General features: G+C 40.5%; 1 protein-coding gene and 1 long non-coding RNA gene across 2 annotated transcripts; both read right to left on the reverse strand.

Annotated features, from left to right (window-relative positions):
- Positions 1 to 2,209: 2,209 nt before the first annotated feature.
- Positions 2,210 to 11,468, reverse strand: LOC115522286. Its single transcript, XR_003971311.1, has 3 exons — positions 11,458 to 11,468; positions 8,180 to 8,183; positions 2,210 to 2,295 (listed from the first exon to the last, which is right to left on the reverse strand). It is a non-coding gene; the product is annotated as an uncharacterized LOC115522286 (long non-coding RNA).
- Positions 11,469 to 11,893: 425 nt separating this feature from the next.
- LOC115519675 (small nuclear ribonucleoprotein G-like) lies at positions 11,894 to 12,124 on the reverse strand. Its single transcript, XM_032594147.1, has one exon. It carries the CDS (start codon positions 12,122 to 12,124, stop codon positions 11,894 to 11,896), a length of 231 nt encoding a protein of 76 aa, XP_032450038.1.
- Positions 12,125 to 18,410: the final 6,286 nt, after the last annotated feature.

Here is an 18,410-nt window from a genome sequence, read left to right on the forward strand (position 1 = left end):
CAGATCCCTGTTTGTCTGTGTCCAAAAGGAACTTAGGTGACACTTAGCCGTAGCAGTCTCAGCTTTGTGACTTATGATAGGAAACTATTCCGAGGCCACCAAAGACTGTATGCCATTCACCACAGAATTGTAGACGGGCCTACTCAGACTCCATATGCTTCTGGGGACCTTAAGGGTACTTGCTCGTGGAGCCACAGAATCGAACTCGGCAAACAAGACAGACCAAGTCGCACATTCACACTCACATACACACCAGAGGTTATGACATTCCCTCCCACAGAATGTCTACAGATGAGACCACTGAGGTCTCCGGGGAGTGATCAGGTTCCCCTTCCACCACTATGGGTGGACAGGACAGGACAGAATTGGGTCCCAGGTCTTACCAATCTCCGACGTTGGATCCAGATCCTCCATTTCCAAGTCTTGAGTCTGGTAGGAATGGTGGAGCAGGGCCGGCCCAAGGTGACCCAGCGGGAGACTGCCAAAATTCAGGCCTTCTCCACTGCGATTCCTCATTCTGTCACTGCCTCACCGTTTTCCCAAACTGGTGGCAACAATGGGCCAGTGCAGTTGGGTTTCCCGGTCAGGGAACCAAATGTTATGAAAACTGGTCTGGATCACCCGGCAGAAGAACCAAGTGGCACTCGGAGATCTTGGAAGCCAGGAGGTTTATTTTACACCAGTGGGCTCAGAGGAGATCATTCTCCAGAGGTCTGAGCCCAGAGGGGCAACAGAGGGGACAATTTATAGTCTGTTACTTCCGCATCCCTCATTGGTAGTAATCTGGTGCCTGAGGCAAACAGGGTGTGAACAAGAACCTGGAAGGGAAGTCTTCAGACAGGGACTGAAATTCTCTCATCAGTCCTGTCGGCCATGATATATCAGATTTTTCCCTAACACTACAAGGGTAGACACATAAGGGTAGTTGCAAACCTGTCCACTGAAATTTGCCAGGGCAGAAGGGAGTGGTAGGAAGTATTCAATGTTCTGAATAGGAAAAATATGCAGCCAAGAATCCTTTATCCAGCAAGGCTGTTATTCAGAATAGAAGGAGAAAGAAAGGCTTTCCCAGACAAACAAAAAGGAGTTCATGACCACTAAACCAGTTCTGCAGGAGATCTTAAGGGGGACTCCATGAGTGGAAAGCACCAAAGACTACAAAGGACCAGAGACATCACCACAAGCACGAAACCTAGAGATAACACAATGACACTAAATCCGTATCTTTCAATAATCACTCTGAATGTAAATGGGCTAAATGCCCCAATCAAAAGACACTGGGTATCAGAATGGATAAAAAAACCAAAATCCATCTATATGCTTCCTACAAGAGACACATTTTATACCTGAGGACACCTGCAGATTGAAAGTGAGGGTATGGAGAACCATCTATCATGCAACTGGATGGCAAAAGAAAGCTGGAGTAGCCATACTTATAGCAGACGAACTAGATTTTAAAACAAAGACTGTAACAAGAGATGAAGAAGGGCATTATATCATAATTAAGGGATTTATTCATCAAGAAGACCTAACAATTATAAATGTTTATGCTGCCAGTGTGAGAGCACCCAAATATATAAATCAATTAATCACAAACATAAATAAATGTATACATAATAATACAGTGGTTGTAGGGGACTTTAATCCTCCACTTACAGGAAGAGACAGATCATCTAGGCAGAAAGTCAATAAGGAAACAATGACTCTGAATGACACATTGGACCAGAAGGACTTAACAGATATATTCAGAACTTTTCATCCAAAAGCAGCAGAATACACGTTCTTCTCGAGTACACATAGAACATTCTCCAAAATACATCACATACTGGGTGAGAAAACAGCTCTCAACAAATATAAAAAGATTGAGATCATACCATGCATGTTTTCATACCACAATGCTATGAAACTCAAAAATGAATCACAATAAAAAATTTGGAAAGCCCTCAAATACATGAAGGTTAAAGAACATCCTACTGGGGCACCTGGGTGGCGCAGTCGGTTAAGCGTCCGACTTCAGCCAGGTCACGATCTCGTGGTCAGTGAGTTCGAGCCCCGCGTCGGGCTCTGGGCTGATGGCTCAGAGCCTGGAGCCTGTTTCCGATTCTGTGTCTCCCTCTCTGTCTGCCCCTCCCCCGTTCATGCTCTGTCTCTCTCTGTCCCAAAAATAAATAAACGTTGAAGAAAAAAAAAAAAAAAGAACATCCTACTAAAGAATGAATGGGTCAACCAGGAAATTAAAGAAGAAATTAAAAAAATATATGGAAGCCAATCAAAAGGAAAACACGACAATTCAAACTCTTTAGGACGCAACAAAGGCAGTTTTAAGAGGAAAATACATTGCATCAGCCCACGTCAAGAAGCAAGAAAGGTCCCAAATGCACAACCTAACCTCACACCTAAAGGAACCAGAAAGGCAGCAGCAAAGAAATCCCAAAGCCAGCAGAAGAAGAGAAATAATAAAGATTAGAGCAGAAACAAACAATATAGAATCCAAGAAAGAAAGAAAGAAAGAAAGAAAGAAAGAAAGAAAGAGAAAAAAAATATATCAGTAGAACAGATCAATGAATTTAAGAGCTGGTTTTTTAAAAGAATAACCAAAATTGATAAACCCCTAACCAGACTTCTCAAAAGAAAAGAGAGAGGACCCAAATAGATAAAATCATGAATGAAAGAGGAGAGATCACAACCAACGCCACAGTAATACAAACAATTATTAGAGAAAATATTAAAAATTACATACCAACAAACTGGACAATCTGGAAGAAATGGACAATTCCTAGATACTCACACATTACCAAAACTCAAACAGGAAGAAATAGAAAATTTGAACAGATCCATAACCAGCGAAGAAATTGAGTTGGTTATCAAAAATCTCCCAGCAAGTAAGAGTCTTGGGCCAGATGGCTTCCCAGGGAAATTCTACCATACATTTAAAGAAGAGTTAATACATATTCTTCTCAAGCTGTTCCAAAAACTAGAAATGGAAAGAAAGCTTCTAGACTCATTCAAGGAGGACAGCATTACCTTGACTCTAAAACCAGATAAAGACCCCACTAAAAAGGAGAATTAGAGGCCAATATCCCTGATGACTATGGTTGCAAAAATTCTCAACAAGATTCCAGCAAATTGAATTCACAGTATATTAAAAGAATTACTCACATGATCAAGTGGGATTCATTCCTGGGCTGCAGGGCTGGTTCAATATTCATAGTTCAATCAATGTGATACATCAGATTAATAGAAGAAAGGATAAGAACCATACGATGCTGTCAACAAATGCAGAAAAAGGATTTGACAAAATACAGCACCCTTTCTTAATAAAAACCCTCAAGAAAGTTAGGATAGAAGGAACATACCTTAACATCATAAAGGCCATATAAGAAAGACCCACAGGTAATATCATCCTTAATGCGGAGGGCTTTCCCCCAAGATCAGGAACATGGCAGGGATGTTCAATCTCATCACTGGTTTTTTTTTAACATAGTGTTGGAAGTCCTAGCTACAGCTATCAGACAACAAAATGAAACAAAAGGCATCCAAATTGACAAAGAAGAAGACAAACTTTCACTCTTCACAGATGACATGATCTTCTACATGGAAAACCCAAAAGACTCCACCCAAAAACTGCTAGAGCTGATACATGAATTCAGCAAAGTAACAAAATATAAAATCAATGTACAGAAATCGGTTGCATTTCTATACACCAATAGTGAAGCAGCAGAAAGAGATATCAAGGAATTGATCCCATTTACAATTGTACCCCAAAACCATAAAATACCTAGGAATAAACCTAACCAAAGAGGTAAAAGATATGTATACTGAAAACTATAGAAAGCTTATGAAAGAAACTGAAGAAGACACAAAGAAACTGAAAAAAAATCCAATGCTCATAAATTGGAAGAACAAATATTGTTAAAAAGTTGATAATACCCAAAGCAATCTACACATTCAATGCAATCCCAATCAAAATAGCACAAACATCCTTCACAGAGCTAGAACAAACAATCCTAAATATTTTGTGGAACCACAAAAGACCCCAAATAGCCAAAGTAATGTTGAAAAAGAAAACCAAAGCTGGAGGCATAACAATCCCAGACTTTAAGCTGTATTATAAAGCTGTAATCATCAACACAGTATGGTATTTGGCACAAAAACAGACACACAGACCAATAGAATAGGATAGGGAACCCAGAAATGGATGCACAAATAGATGGCCAACTAATCTTTGACAAAGCAGGAAAGAGATTCCAATGGAAAAAAAACATAAGTCTCTTTAGCAAATGGTTCTGGGAGAACTGGACAGCAACATGCAGAAGAATGAAACTGGACCACTTTCTTACACCATACACAAAAATAAATTCAAAATGGATGAAACACCTACATGTGAAGCAGGAAACCATCAAAATCCTAGAGGAGAAAACAGGCAACAACCTCTTTGACAGAGCAAAGGAAACAATCAATAAAACTAAAATGCCAACTGATGGAATGGGAGAAAATAATTGCAAATGACAAATCAGATAAAGGGTTATTATCAAAAATTTATAAAGAACTTACCAAACTCAACACCTGAAAAACAAATAATCCAGTGAAGAAATGGGCAACAGATATGAATAGACACTTTTCCAAAGAAGACATCCAGATGCAAACAGACATATGAAAAGATGCTCAACATCGTTCATCATCAGGGAAATACAAATCAAAAACCACATTAAGATACCATCTCATACTTGTCAGAATGGCTAAAATTATCAACTCAGGAAACAAAAGATGTTGGCGAGGATGTGGGAAGGGGAACCCTCTTGCCCTATTGGTGGGAATGCAAACTGGTTCAGCCACTCTGGAAAACAGTGTGGAGGTTCCTCAAAAAGTTAAAAATAGAATTACCCTACAACCCAGCAATAGCACTACTAGGAATTTATCCGAAGGAGACAGGAGTGCTGATTCGAAGGGACACACGCACTCCAATGTTTATAGCAACACTATCAACGATAGCCGAAGTATGGAAAGAGCCCAAATGTTCATTGACTGATGAATGGATAAAGAAGATGTGGTTTATATATAACATGGAATACTACTTCGTGATGAAAAAGAACGAAATCTTGCCATTTGCAACAATGTGGATGGAACTGAAGGGTATTATGCTATGTGCAATAAGTCAGTCAGAGAAAGACAGATACCATATGATTTCACTCATATGTGGAATTTGAGAAACTTAACAGATGACCATAGGGGAAGGAAAGGAAAAATAAGATACAAACAGAGAAGGAGGCAAACTATAAGGGACTCTTAAACACAGAGAACAAACTGAGGGGTTGATGGGGGTGAGGGCTTGGGGGGGTTGTGAAAATGGGTGATGGGCATTGAAGAGGGCACTTGTTAAGTGATAAATCACAGGAATCTACTTCTGAAGCCAAGACTACACTGTATATTAGCTAACATGACAATAAATTTTATTTTTTTAACATTTATTTATTTTTGAGAAACAGAGTGTGAGCAGGGGAGGGGCAGAGAGAGACACAGAATCTGAAGCAGGCTCCAGGCTCCGAGCTGTCAGCACACAGCCCGATGCAGGGCTGGAACTCATGAACTGTGAGATCATGACCTGAGCCAAAGTCGGTCACTTAACCGACTGAGCCACCCAGGCACCCCAACAACAAATTAAAAAAAGGAAAAAAAAGAAAAATGTATCCAATTACAAATAGAAGTTCCAACAAAAAAGCATTACCCAAAGTTGAGATAATACAAAATGCAATTATATAACATAAAAACTAAATTTTGGACACTGTCTTCAAGCTTAATATTTAACAAATTTAGATTCTTGATTTTGTGTGATAAATTTCATTTATTTTTGTTGGCTTCTATGGAAGAATTTGAGACTCCATAAATATAATATATTGAATAGAGTTCCAAACTGTTTTGACTTAAGTACAAAAAAAAGATATGATATACATAGTGAAATATTACTAAGTCATAAAAAAGAATGAAATCTTGACATCTGCAATGATGTGGATGAAGCTAGAGTATTATGCTAAGCAAAATAAATCAGAGAAAGACAAATATCATATGACTTCACTCATATGGGAAATTTAAGAAACAAACAAACAAAAAAACAAGCAAAGGGAATAAAAGAGAGAGGCAAACCAAGAAACAGACTTCTAACTTTAGAAAACTTTAGAAAACATACTAATGGTTACCAGAAGTAAGGTGGGTTAAATACCTGATGAGGATTAAGGAGTGTACTTGCATGAGCACTGGGTGTTGTATTTAAGTGTTGAATCACTAAACTGTATACCTGAAACTAATATTACGTTGTATGTTAATCCACTGGAATTTAAATAAAAACTTTTCAGGGCGCCTGGATGGCTCAGTCAGTTGAAAGCCGGACTTCGGCTCTGGTCATGATCTCACGGTTCGTGGGTTCAAGCCCCACATTGGGCTCTGTGCTGACAGCTCAGAGCCTGAAGCTGCTTCGGATGCTGTGTCTCCCTCTCTCCCTGACCCTCCCCCGCTCTCTCTCTCTCTCTCTCTCTCTCTAAAATAAATAAACATTAAAAAAAACTTTAAATAAAAACTTTTAAAGAAAGAAAATTCTTACTGGAAACAAAAAGGGATGGACATACCCTGTTTAAAAAACAGTAATTTTGATAATATATAACGTATCTTTGAAAGAAAATAACATTTTCAGAAATCAGAAAAAAAATTAAAAATAAAAACATTACTACCGTCCTACATAATCTCAGCACACAAGCATATATACCCAACATAGAGCAATACACACTTCAGTATGTCCACATATCAATCACATGCATAAACCTTATAATACACTTGTACAAATCCTCCATCGACACATGGTATGAATTTTGGTACCAAGTGGGTATGGAACAAAAGGATATATATGATAGATAGATAGATAGATAGATAGATAAAATGTAGGATGAATATAAATATCATGAAAATAGAATGTGACAAATATGAATAGCCTGAAAGTACTGTTACTACTCAACCCTCATGATTATCACTTTCCATACTTTAACCCACCCCTAGATAAGCTTCCAATGTCAATGTGATACCCAAAGGAATACAACATCATATCCACAGATGAAAACAATACATACTGTAACTATTATTTAACAGATTTTCCAAACTTTCCATTTTTTGGCAATTTTTGTGTGAGACATAAAGATATACAACGTGACAACACACATGACACTTGGTACCCCAAGGTTTCATCAACCTACTCAACATTTAGAAAAGAGGAAATGGAACATTTGCACCCACAGGATTAGCCTGGAAGTTAAAAATAGGACCAACATTGCTTACGCACCCAGACCATCACTTCACACATCAACTAGACCTTATTTACATGTACCAAAAAACACACATTACTAGATGAAACCATTATGCCATAATTGGACATTGGCATGCCTCAGGGACTTTAAAGGTAATTTTACCGCATACTTACACAGGGACGATGTTACAAGACCAATGCTTTCATTTATTTATTTATTTTATTTATGTTTAATGTTTATTTATTTTTGACAGAGAGAGTGACAGAGCATGAGCAGGGGAGGGGCAGAGAGAGAGGGAAACACGGAATCCGAAGCAGGCTCCAGGCTCTGAGCTGTCAGCACAGAGCCCGACGCGGGCCTCGAACTCACAGACTGTGATATCATGACCTGAGCTGAAGTCGGACGCTCAGCCAACTGAGTCACCCAGGCGCCCCAGACCAATGCTTTTAAAACCAATTCTTCTATGATTTCAACTGAACCTTATAGCATCACACCCTATGAGGCACTTTCATGCAGAATATTCAGAAAACCAGCACCTAAAGTATCCATTTGGACCAATTCACACTTTGGTTTAGAGGGCATGCACATCACCCTGAAGGGCTAGTAAATTTCCCTAGCGCAGGAAAGATAACCTCAAAGTCAGTCTTTGAAATTTTCTGCATACCACGTCATAATGGAATGGAATCAAAACTCTTGAATAATACCATGAATGGACAACTCCCACCTAATGGGATAGCTGCATTTAAGTTATACCTCAATAACACAGGATATAGTATATAATGGAATGAAGACACAAAAGGTTGTATCTATGGATGCCACACAACACCTCAATCACTGAAGACATCCCCATGGAATATATCATTATCGTGCCACACCCTCATGGAGTTGACACATCTTCCAGTGATAACACTTTTGGATATGATCCAAGCTTATCAAAAATTGAATGCAATATTAAATAGTGGAATATTTTGAGAGATAACATTTATGGCTTTAGGGATTACCTGTTATGGAGTTTCCTACTACAAGCTAACATCACAACCTAACAAACTACCAGTAAATATCACTAACTCTTGGAAATTTGGTCACTCTGTAGTTAAGGCAAAATGGTTCTCAGAACAGTCTATGACACCTTTACAATCAAACCTAAATGAGTTTTGGCACATGAGAGGTAAATGGGGTAATACAGTATTTACGTGTGATCATACTCTAGATAATTTTAATAGCCTTGCACCTCTGAGGTCCGGTCACCTTAGGTCCTTTCACACCTACATAGAATAAGACACAACTCAGTTGCCAATACTATAATGCTATCTTAATATCAAAATCTAAAGTCAACCTATATAACAAAGGAAGTAATCATACCTCCATGTCCATTAGAACAATTAGATGCAATATATTTTTACTATTCCTTGGTTAATAAAGCTTCAATTATACAAGGAAGATCACAAGCATGATTGGAAACATTAGGAATTGATTTTAATGCAGATCTAGAGACACAGATCGATCCAGGTATGCAGCAATATTTCTCTTCATTGATCCAACCATCAGAGGCACAATGGGGTAGAACACACATGGTCAGCACAGCACCCCATCTCTGAGAATATAACCAGAACTGATTGATCAATACCAATTTATATAGCTAAAGAAGTTATCTTTGGCAAATGTGATGTATCACACAATAGTGCAATGTATTATTGAGAGGGGATATTGGAATACTACACATTGTATGAGAACTTTCCATTGGGAGCCATAATGGACACATGGCATTACTGACCCAACACCAAAAATTCTCAGACCAACTATGTTTGAACCTATATTACTTAACCCTGTTTGAATTGCATACAAATTACGTGGCATAGAGTTGAAGTAACCTTCCAAAAGAAACAATTCAAACTGTTCTATATACAACCTGCATATGAAATTTATGCAACAGAGCTGGGAAGAGCCACTACGAACTGCCCGACTTGCCACCCATCAAGAGAATTAGATTAGAATACCTCTAACAATGCAGGTAGGACTAGACATCATCTTTAACTTAATTATCTCTGGAATTCAAGAAGGAGAAATCCAGACTATTGAGCAGGAACTATTTTGTGTTTAAAAAACACGTGAACCCCCTACTTACTGCAGTAGGAAATTTAGGTTCCAAAATCTCCTCAGTGTTCAGAGACCTACATTCTAGTATTTTGCCTATGCATGATTGCCATGCCTAGCACCTGGAGCTTAACTATAACATTGGCCATAAGCTCCAAACCTTCCAACAGAATTTACTCAATCTTAGAAATTTCTACCTAAGAGAACAATTAAAAAATTACTATAGAATCAGTAACCTACTGGAGAGAGGATGGAATAATATCAGAAACATTATTATAACAGGTAAAATGTGTTCTTTGGGCTGGATGGGGTCTCTCTTACAGTTAGACACCTCCAGACCATCGGGTTGTGACAATACAAGACAATGTAAACTTTCATTGTTTTAAATTTTTTTTTTCTTTTTCTTCTTTTTTCATTTTTTTTTTTCAACGTTTATTCATTTTTGGGACAGAGAGAGACAGAGCACGAATGGGGGAGGGGCAGAGAGAGAGGGAGACACAGAATCGGAAACAGGCTCCAGGCTCCGAGCCATCAGCCCAGAGCCTGACGCGGGGCTCGAACTCACACACCGCGAGATCGTGACCTGGCTGAAGTCGGACGCTTAACCGACTGCGCCACCCAGGCGCCCCTGTAAACTTTCATTGTTGAGACTATTAGAGGGTCGAAGTTTATTAGCATTTGACACATACACATATGAAAGTACATGGTAACACAGCTCTTTTGGCAACCCATGTACCCTTCTGGATTGATGGCTATTTACTACCCAAAGAGATGATATTTCAATGGTCTCATGGCATGTATTATACCTAGTGTGAATTAGAAATCAATGCTAATCTGGGGCACCTGGGTGGCTCAGTCAGTTAAGTGTCCTACTTCAGCTAGGGTCATGATCTCACAGTTCGTGGGTTTGAGCCCCTAGTCAGGCTCTGTGCTGACAGCTTAGAGCCTGGAGCCTGCTTCAGATTCTGTGTATCTCTCTCTCTCTGCCTCCCCCATTCGCACTCTGTATCTCTCTCAAAAATAAATAGAACATTTAAAAAAAATTTTTTAAAAAGAAATCAATGCTAATCTGTATCCTTTTCCAAGAACATCCAAGGAAAATGTATTCCTAGACATGGGACATTTTAACTGGACACCTGGTGTTAAGAACTCAGAGGTCATATTCTGTAATCACTCTATGATGAATGATACTGTCATCACCGTGGACAATGAGTACATTAAAATACTGTATGCTATTAATGTGACATTGAATAATGTTACTATGATGGATATTTTTATCTCAGAATATTCATATAAAGATTTCCCAACATCCTAGCGTACTAAAGTAACAGAAATACCTTGGGTGAAACTGACAAAATTGACCAGCTTTTATTTTATTTTATTTTTTTTTAATATATGAAATTTATTGTCAAATTGGTTTCCATACAACACCCAGTGCTCATCCCAAAATGTGCCCTCCTCAATACCCATCACCCACCCTCTCCTCCCTCCCACCCCCCATCAACCCTCAGTTTGTTCTCAGTTTTTAACAGTCTCTTATGCTTTGGCTCTCTCCCACTCTAACCTCTTTTTTTTTTTTTTTTTCTTTTTTCCTCCCCCTCCCCCATGGGTTCCTGTTAAGTTTCTCAGGATCCACATAAGAGTGAAACCATATGGTATCTGTCTTTCTCTGTATGGCTTATTTCACTTAGCATCACACTCTCCAGTTCCATCCACGTTGCTACAAAAGGCCATATTTCATTTTTTCTCATTGCCACGTAGTATTCCATTGTGTATATAAACCAGCTTTTAGATGGAAGCTTAGAAGATCCCATAAAACCTAGCAGCCCATAAAACAAGCTAACCCACTCTGAACACCCTGCACAGGCCATTCATGTGCCCTCAAAACTCATCAACACCAACATAGCTGCATTAAACAGAGATACACAAAATTTACATATTATTTGTTTTGTTTTGTTTTGTTTTTCTCTAGAGTTCTATTTCTGTTCTTGTCTTCAAAAAAATTTTCCCCGTTTATGCTCAAAATAAACAACTGTATCGTTACTTCCTGTGTTTTATTTCAATTGCACTATACTTGGAATGTAGATGTATTTGGAAAAGTCAGAGTACATCAAAACTATTACAAGAGTTTTGAAAATTACAGTTAATGTTTCAGAAGAAATCTGCTCAGGTTTGCAGGTTCTTTATCTTTCCATTAAAAGATGAAAAAAAGCCATCCTAGTCACGCCTCACATTTAATCAGATTCTTCCGTATTAATGCGTTAAAGCTTTGGAACAAATCAGTCTCAACCAGGAACGGCTCGTGTTAGAAAAAACTAGAATAAGAGCTACCATTCAATTTTTCATGTTCAGAATGCCTGAGAAAGCATTTTTGGACTATTAAGAAAGTTTATTTAGCATAAAAGTTCAATATGAAAATGCACGACCTGATTTTTATATTGTAGTAAAACAGATGCTATGGAGGGGACATGTGAAAGCGGTTGGTTTCTGCCGGTGAACACACCCATTGTTTATACTCCTTCCAAGGCTTCTAACAGGATGATACGATTTCCTGGCATTACCACCATTCCAATATTGTTCTCTTGCCCACTAGTTGCCATCTCCACACATTCATCCATCACAAGATTCATAAAGGGATGGAAGCCCCACAATATTCCTTGGCCACATCTGCCACCATTTAATTTCAATGGTAATTTCTTGTCCGTAAATTTTTTCAACTCAGGAGGGTGAGCTTTGCTCATGGTGTCTACTCGGCAAGCTCAAAGATCCAAAATTTACATATTAAATATTCCTTCCTGGAATTGCTAACAAAACCTTTTCAACATGTGATTTGTTCTGGCTATATTTGTTCTGGTCTGGGTATAACCCTTAAAAATACTTACAGGTGGGCAGGAATTATTTCTCTACCCATATTTGGAAATCCATTAAGGAAATCTTTCTCATTGCTTTTAGCTATTATCTTTGCTCCATATCTTATTGAACATGCTATTATAATGTTATGCACCCTGAGGCTTAAGAAGGGAAAATTACAAAAAGACTGATTAACCACACCTTTGCCATTCTTTTCTGTGAGCCTATAATGAAGATCTCATATGTATTTGTGGACTTCTACCTACCTGTACTTGACAATATGATTTTCATTTGGTTGTTTTGTTGATTTCTTAGCTTACCTTAATGGACTTAGTTACTAAGATAATTTCACTTACCTTAATACTAAATTCAGATTTAGTTTGGCTTTTCTTACTTGACTTAATTCTTATTAAATGTGACTTTGGGTTTTAGTTTTGATTGCGATTTGACTTTATAACCTGATTTGACTGATATCTGATTTAATCCTTAATTTTGCTTTACTGTAAACAATTGAACTTGTTTTATTTAGTGTGATGTTCATTTTATGATGTCAGTTGACATTTCATAGGATCTGAGATTGATTTGATTTTGTTTGATTTTCATTGGAACCATGGTTGGATGACTTAGATTTGCCTTCATCCAAGTTAGCAGAATAAAAGCACAGTGCTGATCTGGTTAAAGACGTAGTTGATTCCTGAATGATCCTTAAGATTAGTCATGAGGAATCTCTGGGTGCGATGTAGAGAACAAGGTGGAGTCACTCCTGTCAAGCAATGACTCGTGTCAAGCAGTGACATAAGCAGCCAAGGTATTGCAGCTAAGACCAGATATCACTAAAACCAGCACAGGCTGATGGCATCCAGAACCGATAACCAGCAAAGCCAAGAGAGCCTGGAAGAACTCAGAGCTGATCATCACTAGAATCAGAAGAGACCTGCAAAGTCCCAAGACTGATTAAACCCCTTTTAAAAAGGAAGGACCTTCTGCAGCAAACTGTCAGACTCTGACGCTGACGCTGACTCTTCCATGTCTGGCTGCATCAGAAAGACAAGTGCCGCCAAAGGCCCTGCCCTATTGATCTCTGAACATAACACAGATCCTCCAACAGCCTGAAAATAATAAGCCGTAAGTACCGAGAACTGACCCGGACCCTACCTTGGCCTCATCTCAACTGCGAGCTCACAGACGGACTTCACACTTGATTTGTTAACTCTTACCCCTTATTGTATCTCGTTTGTTGTGTGCCTTTGTATTATGCTTTGCTTTGTGTGGCATGTATGAAGCCACGTTACATGCATAGTGTAATCTCATGGAGTCTGGAACCCTGCACCTGCTTTCAGTTATACTAACCTTGCTCTATGATTGAATAAAGCGGACCCTGTCAAAAAGACACAACTCATGTGTGCGCCTTCGTAGCGTGCTCGCCACAGGCCTGGAGAGCTTGAACACAAAAGAGAATGAAGCTTGCAATCGAGGAGAAAACTTACCCTCAAACCCATGGGGGGGCAAGAAAGCAGGGAGCTCAGCTGGCTCCGTGGCTACAGGCACCTGTTTGCTCACCAGCCTCAGAGTTGGGGGGTCTTCTTCCTGCTTCAGACGGCCAAGTAATGTTAACCTTAAAAATAAAACCGCCAGCTGTCTTGCTAACAGAAACGGGTTTGAGAGTAGCACAGAATTGCAATTCCCAACTAGCAGGTTACGGCAAAACCACAGGCAAGCCCAGCGAACAAAGGAGAGGAGGGCTCCCTTATAGAGGAAAAGTGGGACGTGGGGAGGACGTTCTAAACAAAAAATTCATTGGGGTAAACTGGGAGTTAGAAGTATAGTGACTTTTCATTGGCTGAGTTGTGATAGTCTCTCATTGGGTGGGCTGTTGCCAGGCAAAAGGGAGAGACTGCATCCTTTCCGCTGGGATAGTGAAATAGTATCCAAGCTCCAGGTCCATTTCTTCCTCTTGGGGAGGCAGTTGACAGCGCGGTAAAGTGTGAGAGCTCCCCGTGCTGGCCTCCTGACTCCACGCTAAACAAGGTTTCCTTTTACTAACTTTCACAGCGGCCAGATATCTGTTCTCTGAACCTTCCGCTCATTTTTTTCTCCAAAAATAAACTTATTTTAAAATAACAATAGTAATAATGATGAGACATCGATTATCCATGAAGAATTTGGAGCTTCCGGTTTCTTCCTCTGGAGTAGATTTGGTCTAGGCGGAGCATATTCTAATCCCTTGCATTAGAGAACTTCACAGTGGGAAGTGAAGGTTTGGGGAGGCGAGGCTAGGCAGAGGACCCACGACAATATCCACAGGGCTCCTTCTCCCCTCCTGCTGTAGGGGCAGGCTCAGTTAGAAGCTGGGGCTTTGTAGTTGAGTGTCACCTCCTCCCGCCAGGCGCTCTGCCAGGCTCTTGCCCCTAGTCACTCCCTTTCTGACGTCACGTGCTCTCTGTACTTGGAACACAGGGTGTGGTGGGCACGCGTTTGTTCTTTGTTCTATGCAACTCTAAAGAGCTGAGTTGACTTCAGAGTAGAAAAGCTGAGCTCAGCAACACACACTCAGACGCTCCTTGCCTCTTTGGCTTCTCAGATTATGCTCCCCCAGTGCCGGGGATACAAATATGTCTTGCCCAAACTTTTCTTGCTTTTTTTTTTTTCCAAGTTAAGCAAAGAGATTATGTTCCTCATTCATGGAGGTTACTCAAAGCCCTGGCTGGAAACAGTACATGTGAGTCTGTGCTGGGTGTCTGAAAGCATTCTCAGTCTTTGCTTTTTATTTTTTATTTATTTTTTAACATTTATTTATTTTTGAGAGACAGAGTGAGACAGAACACGAGAGGAGGAGGGGCAGAGAGAGAAGGAGACAGAGAATCTGATGCAGGCTCCAGGCTCTGAGCAAGTGTTCATCACAGAGCCCAATGGGGGGCTCAAACCCATCATGACCTGAACTGAAGCTGGACTCCTAACCGACGGAGCCACCCAGGTGTCTCCCCCCCCCCCCCCGTTTTTTAATGTTTGTTTATTTTTGAGAGAGAGAGAGAAAGAGAGTGATGCTGGGTTCTAACTCGTGAACCGTGATATCATGACCTGAGCCAAAGTTCGGTGCTTAACCACTTAACTAACTGAGCCACCCAGCGCTCTGGGCTTTGCTTTTTGAAGAGAGAATTGCACTCTTCTTGTTCATCCTGTAAACCCGGAAAGTATTGTGAGATCACCTTAGGGTACTCCTGGGAAAAGTAGACATGGTCAGCTTTCAATTATCCACAGGTTCAGCAAGTATTAGACTGTCAGGTTAGCTCCCAAGGAAGCTGGATAGCTGGAAAGGTGAGCGGTCTTTTGGTCACGGGCAAGTTTTTCATTTGGGCTCTGCTGCTTTCTAGCAGTGTGCTTTGGGCAAGTTACCTGAACAGGCTAGTCTTAGCCTTTCTCTAGCAAAGGAGGAGATGCCGTGCCTATTCCACACTGCCACTAGGTAAGAACATGTGGAGTGTGCTGTCTGGACCACAGGAAGAGCTCAGTAAATGGTAGCTGTTGTAACTCTGCTTCTAGGCTCCACCTTCTACACCACATCCTAGCCAAACTACTATTTTTTAGGAATTCATTTTCGATATTATAAGGTCATAGATGTTCTGAATTTTTAAGGTCCGGAGAGAATGTGCGGATTACCTAGTCTATTTTCTTTCACAGAGAAGTGATCCCTTAGGGGGTTGGGTGGACTTTCCCTGGGTAATTATAGAATGACAAGAATCCAGAACTTTTGTTTCTGAGTCCAGGCCTCTTTCCCCCACACCACACCACTTACCAAAACCCAGTGGCTTTTCTCCTTGCCCAGGGACCAGAAGGAGCTCCCCCTGGGTACACCAGAACTGCCGGTAGGATTACCATTTTGTTATACTTGGCTAGGAGAGAGCGTAGTGTGTCACAGTTCACAGGCCTGTTGACAGCCCAAGCCCCACATTGTGCCTCCTACGAGTTCACAGCCTCAAATGAGGTAATGAAGCCTCCGGGTGTTTTGTGGCTGTCAGCTGAGAAAAGCATTTCCCCATTATTCTTTCTGCAGGAAGCCACAACTCTCAGCCTCCCAAATGGGGAAGAGGAGCTGTGGGGTGTAGGACTGGCTTCCTATTTCCACTGAGCCACGGCAATGAAACTCGGAGCCTGGGGAGTCTTTCTCCAAGCGAGTGAGGGCTGAAGGACGGGAGGAGCCACAGCCCCTGGTCCCACAACTGAACAGAAACCCCACCACTGGCAAGGCAACCAGGAGCCAGTGGTTTTCTCTCCTTGGGGTTGGGCAGAGAAGCCTAAGAAGCCACCAAAGGCCGGAGAGGAGGAGCCCCACCTCTGTGTTCTCTGAGCAGTTCTGCTTTTATCTCTCTTAGTTATCGCTGTTCCATTTTAAGCTTCATTTGAATAAAGAGTTTTGCTGCTATGTACGTATACTCATACACACATACACACTCACACACACGCTAGACCTTTTTTTTTTTTTTTAACTAGACCTTTTCCTTTTAGCTTCCCTTACTTTCCCTGCTGAACAGATATACAAAAATGAGGGGCTCACATTTGGATCAATTTATGTCCTGTAAGGCCAAGGACAATTGGTGTGCCCTGAGAGGAGAATAAGGAGAGAGTATTTACAGAGAGCCACAGCTTCTGGGATAACCAGCCTTCTAAGGATGTTTACCTGCACTGTATTTTTTAAGCCTCTATATCTCTGTAACTGACTTGTCTACAAGTTGAATCTCAAAGCAACACTTGCCAAGGACATCCCCAGGCTTACTGAGGATGCCTGTCCTTGGGGGGCACTGGATACCCCAAGTTAGCATGGCCGCACCCTGACATATGTGTTCTTTGAGCCTCAGGAGTGAATTGGCCTGCAAAAGGACCCTTTTGTCACTCAGATTTATATCTCTTTTGAGGAGAAATGAAGGGGATGCTACAGAATGACCTATAAGTTCCTAATTCTTGTCCTAGGGTGGTGCTGACAGTCCTTTGCTGACAAATGGGAGGGGATATAGACACACAGTCAAGACTGGATGGGTCGGGGGGTGGTCAGCAAAGGAGATCATAGCCACTTCTGTCATCACGGAGTAACTGTGTTTGCAGAGAGACCTGTCACTCTGCTCTCTGAACTCAGGCAGGAGGGCAAGAAAGCCCATTTTGTCGGCACTATGGTGTCATGCAATTTTGGTGATTTCTTACTTATCCACACCCATTTGAGCTCAAAGATGACAGAACCCTAATAAGAGAGAGTCATAATTTCCATGTGGAAATCATGAGCCTTCAGCACAAGGGGACCACTTCTTCTGCATCCTTCTGGGACTGACCGTCTCCCTAACCACTGAGTGAGCTAACGATTGTGATATCTGCTTAGTTCCTATCTAGCTGACAGAATTTGAACAGGAAGGCCCCTCTCACCAGACACCAAGTCGGGTGCCTTGATCCTAGCTTCCCCAGTCTCCAGAGCTGTAAGAAATAAGTTTATGCTTATAAACCACCCAGTCTACGGTATTTTTGTTATAGCAGCCGGAATGGACTAAGACAGTATGTTTTTTTTATCATAGCTACAATGACCAACCATGATATTGCCTTGCTTAGTGCAATAAGACATAGATTGGCAAGCATACATCCATGGCAGTGCCCCACTGATACTATTGTCCCAAGTTCCATACTGCCAAACAGTTACATAAACTACTTAGTTTAAACCCTGAGAATGATATGGGCACTAGACAATAAATGCTCACTTGCTGAAACCCAGATTTGTAATTTATTTCTCAACATGGATGGTTTTTTGGAACCCCGGAAATATCCAAAACATACAAAGCCAAATGTTAGAATTTTAAGTGCCCTATATTTATTTCTAAGATATAATAGCGATCAAATTGCACAACGAATTTTCTTTTTACAAATGATACTCTATTGTGCTCTCCTCAAAACTCTAACCTCAGAGTCCACAAGCAAAATCCACTGTGCTACTCGTTAACTTCAATCGCCCACTGGAAGCTTACAGTCTTGCAATTTTCAAGCATCTACCCCTCCCAAACACGAATATTCTTGTGTATTTCAGTAACTTGATGAAAAACAAGTTGGGACTTTTTATTTCCACTCATATTTCAATAGTGACTTTTTTCTAATAATAAGAACAAATTCACTCCCCTAGAAAGTTTTAAAAAAAGCAAAAAGCTT

This window comes from Lynx canadensis, chromosome C1 (genome assembly GCF_007474595.2).
Source record: "Lynx canadensis isolate LIC74 chromosome C1, mLynCan4.pri.v2, whole genome shotgun sequence".
Taxonomy (NCBI): domain Eukaryota; kingdom Metazoa; phylum Chordata; class Mammalia; order Carnivora; family Felidae; genus Lynx; species Lynx canadensis.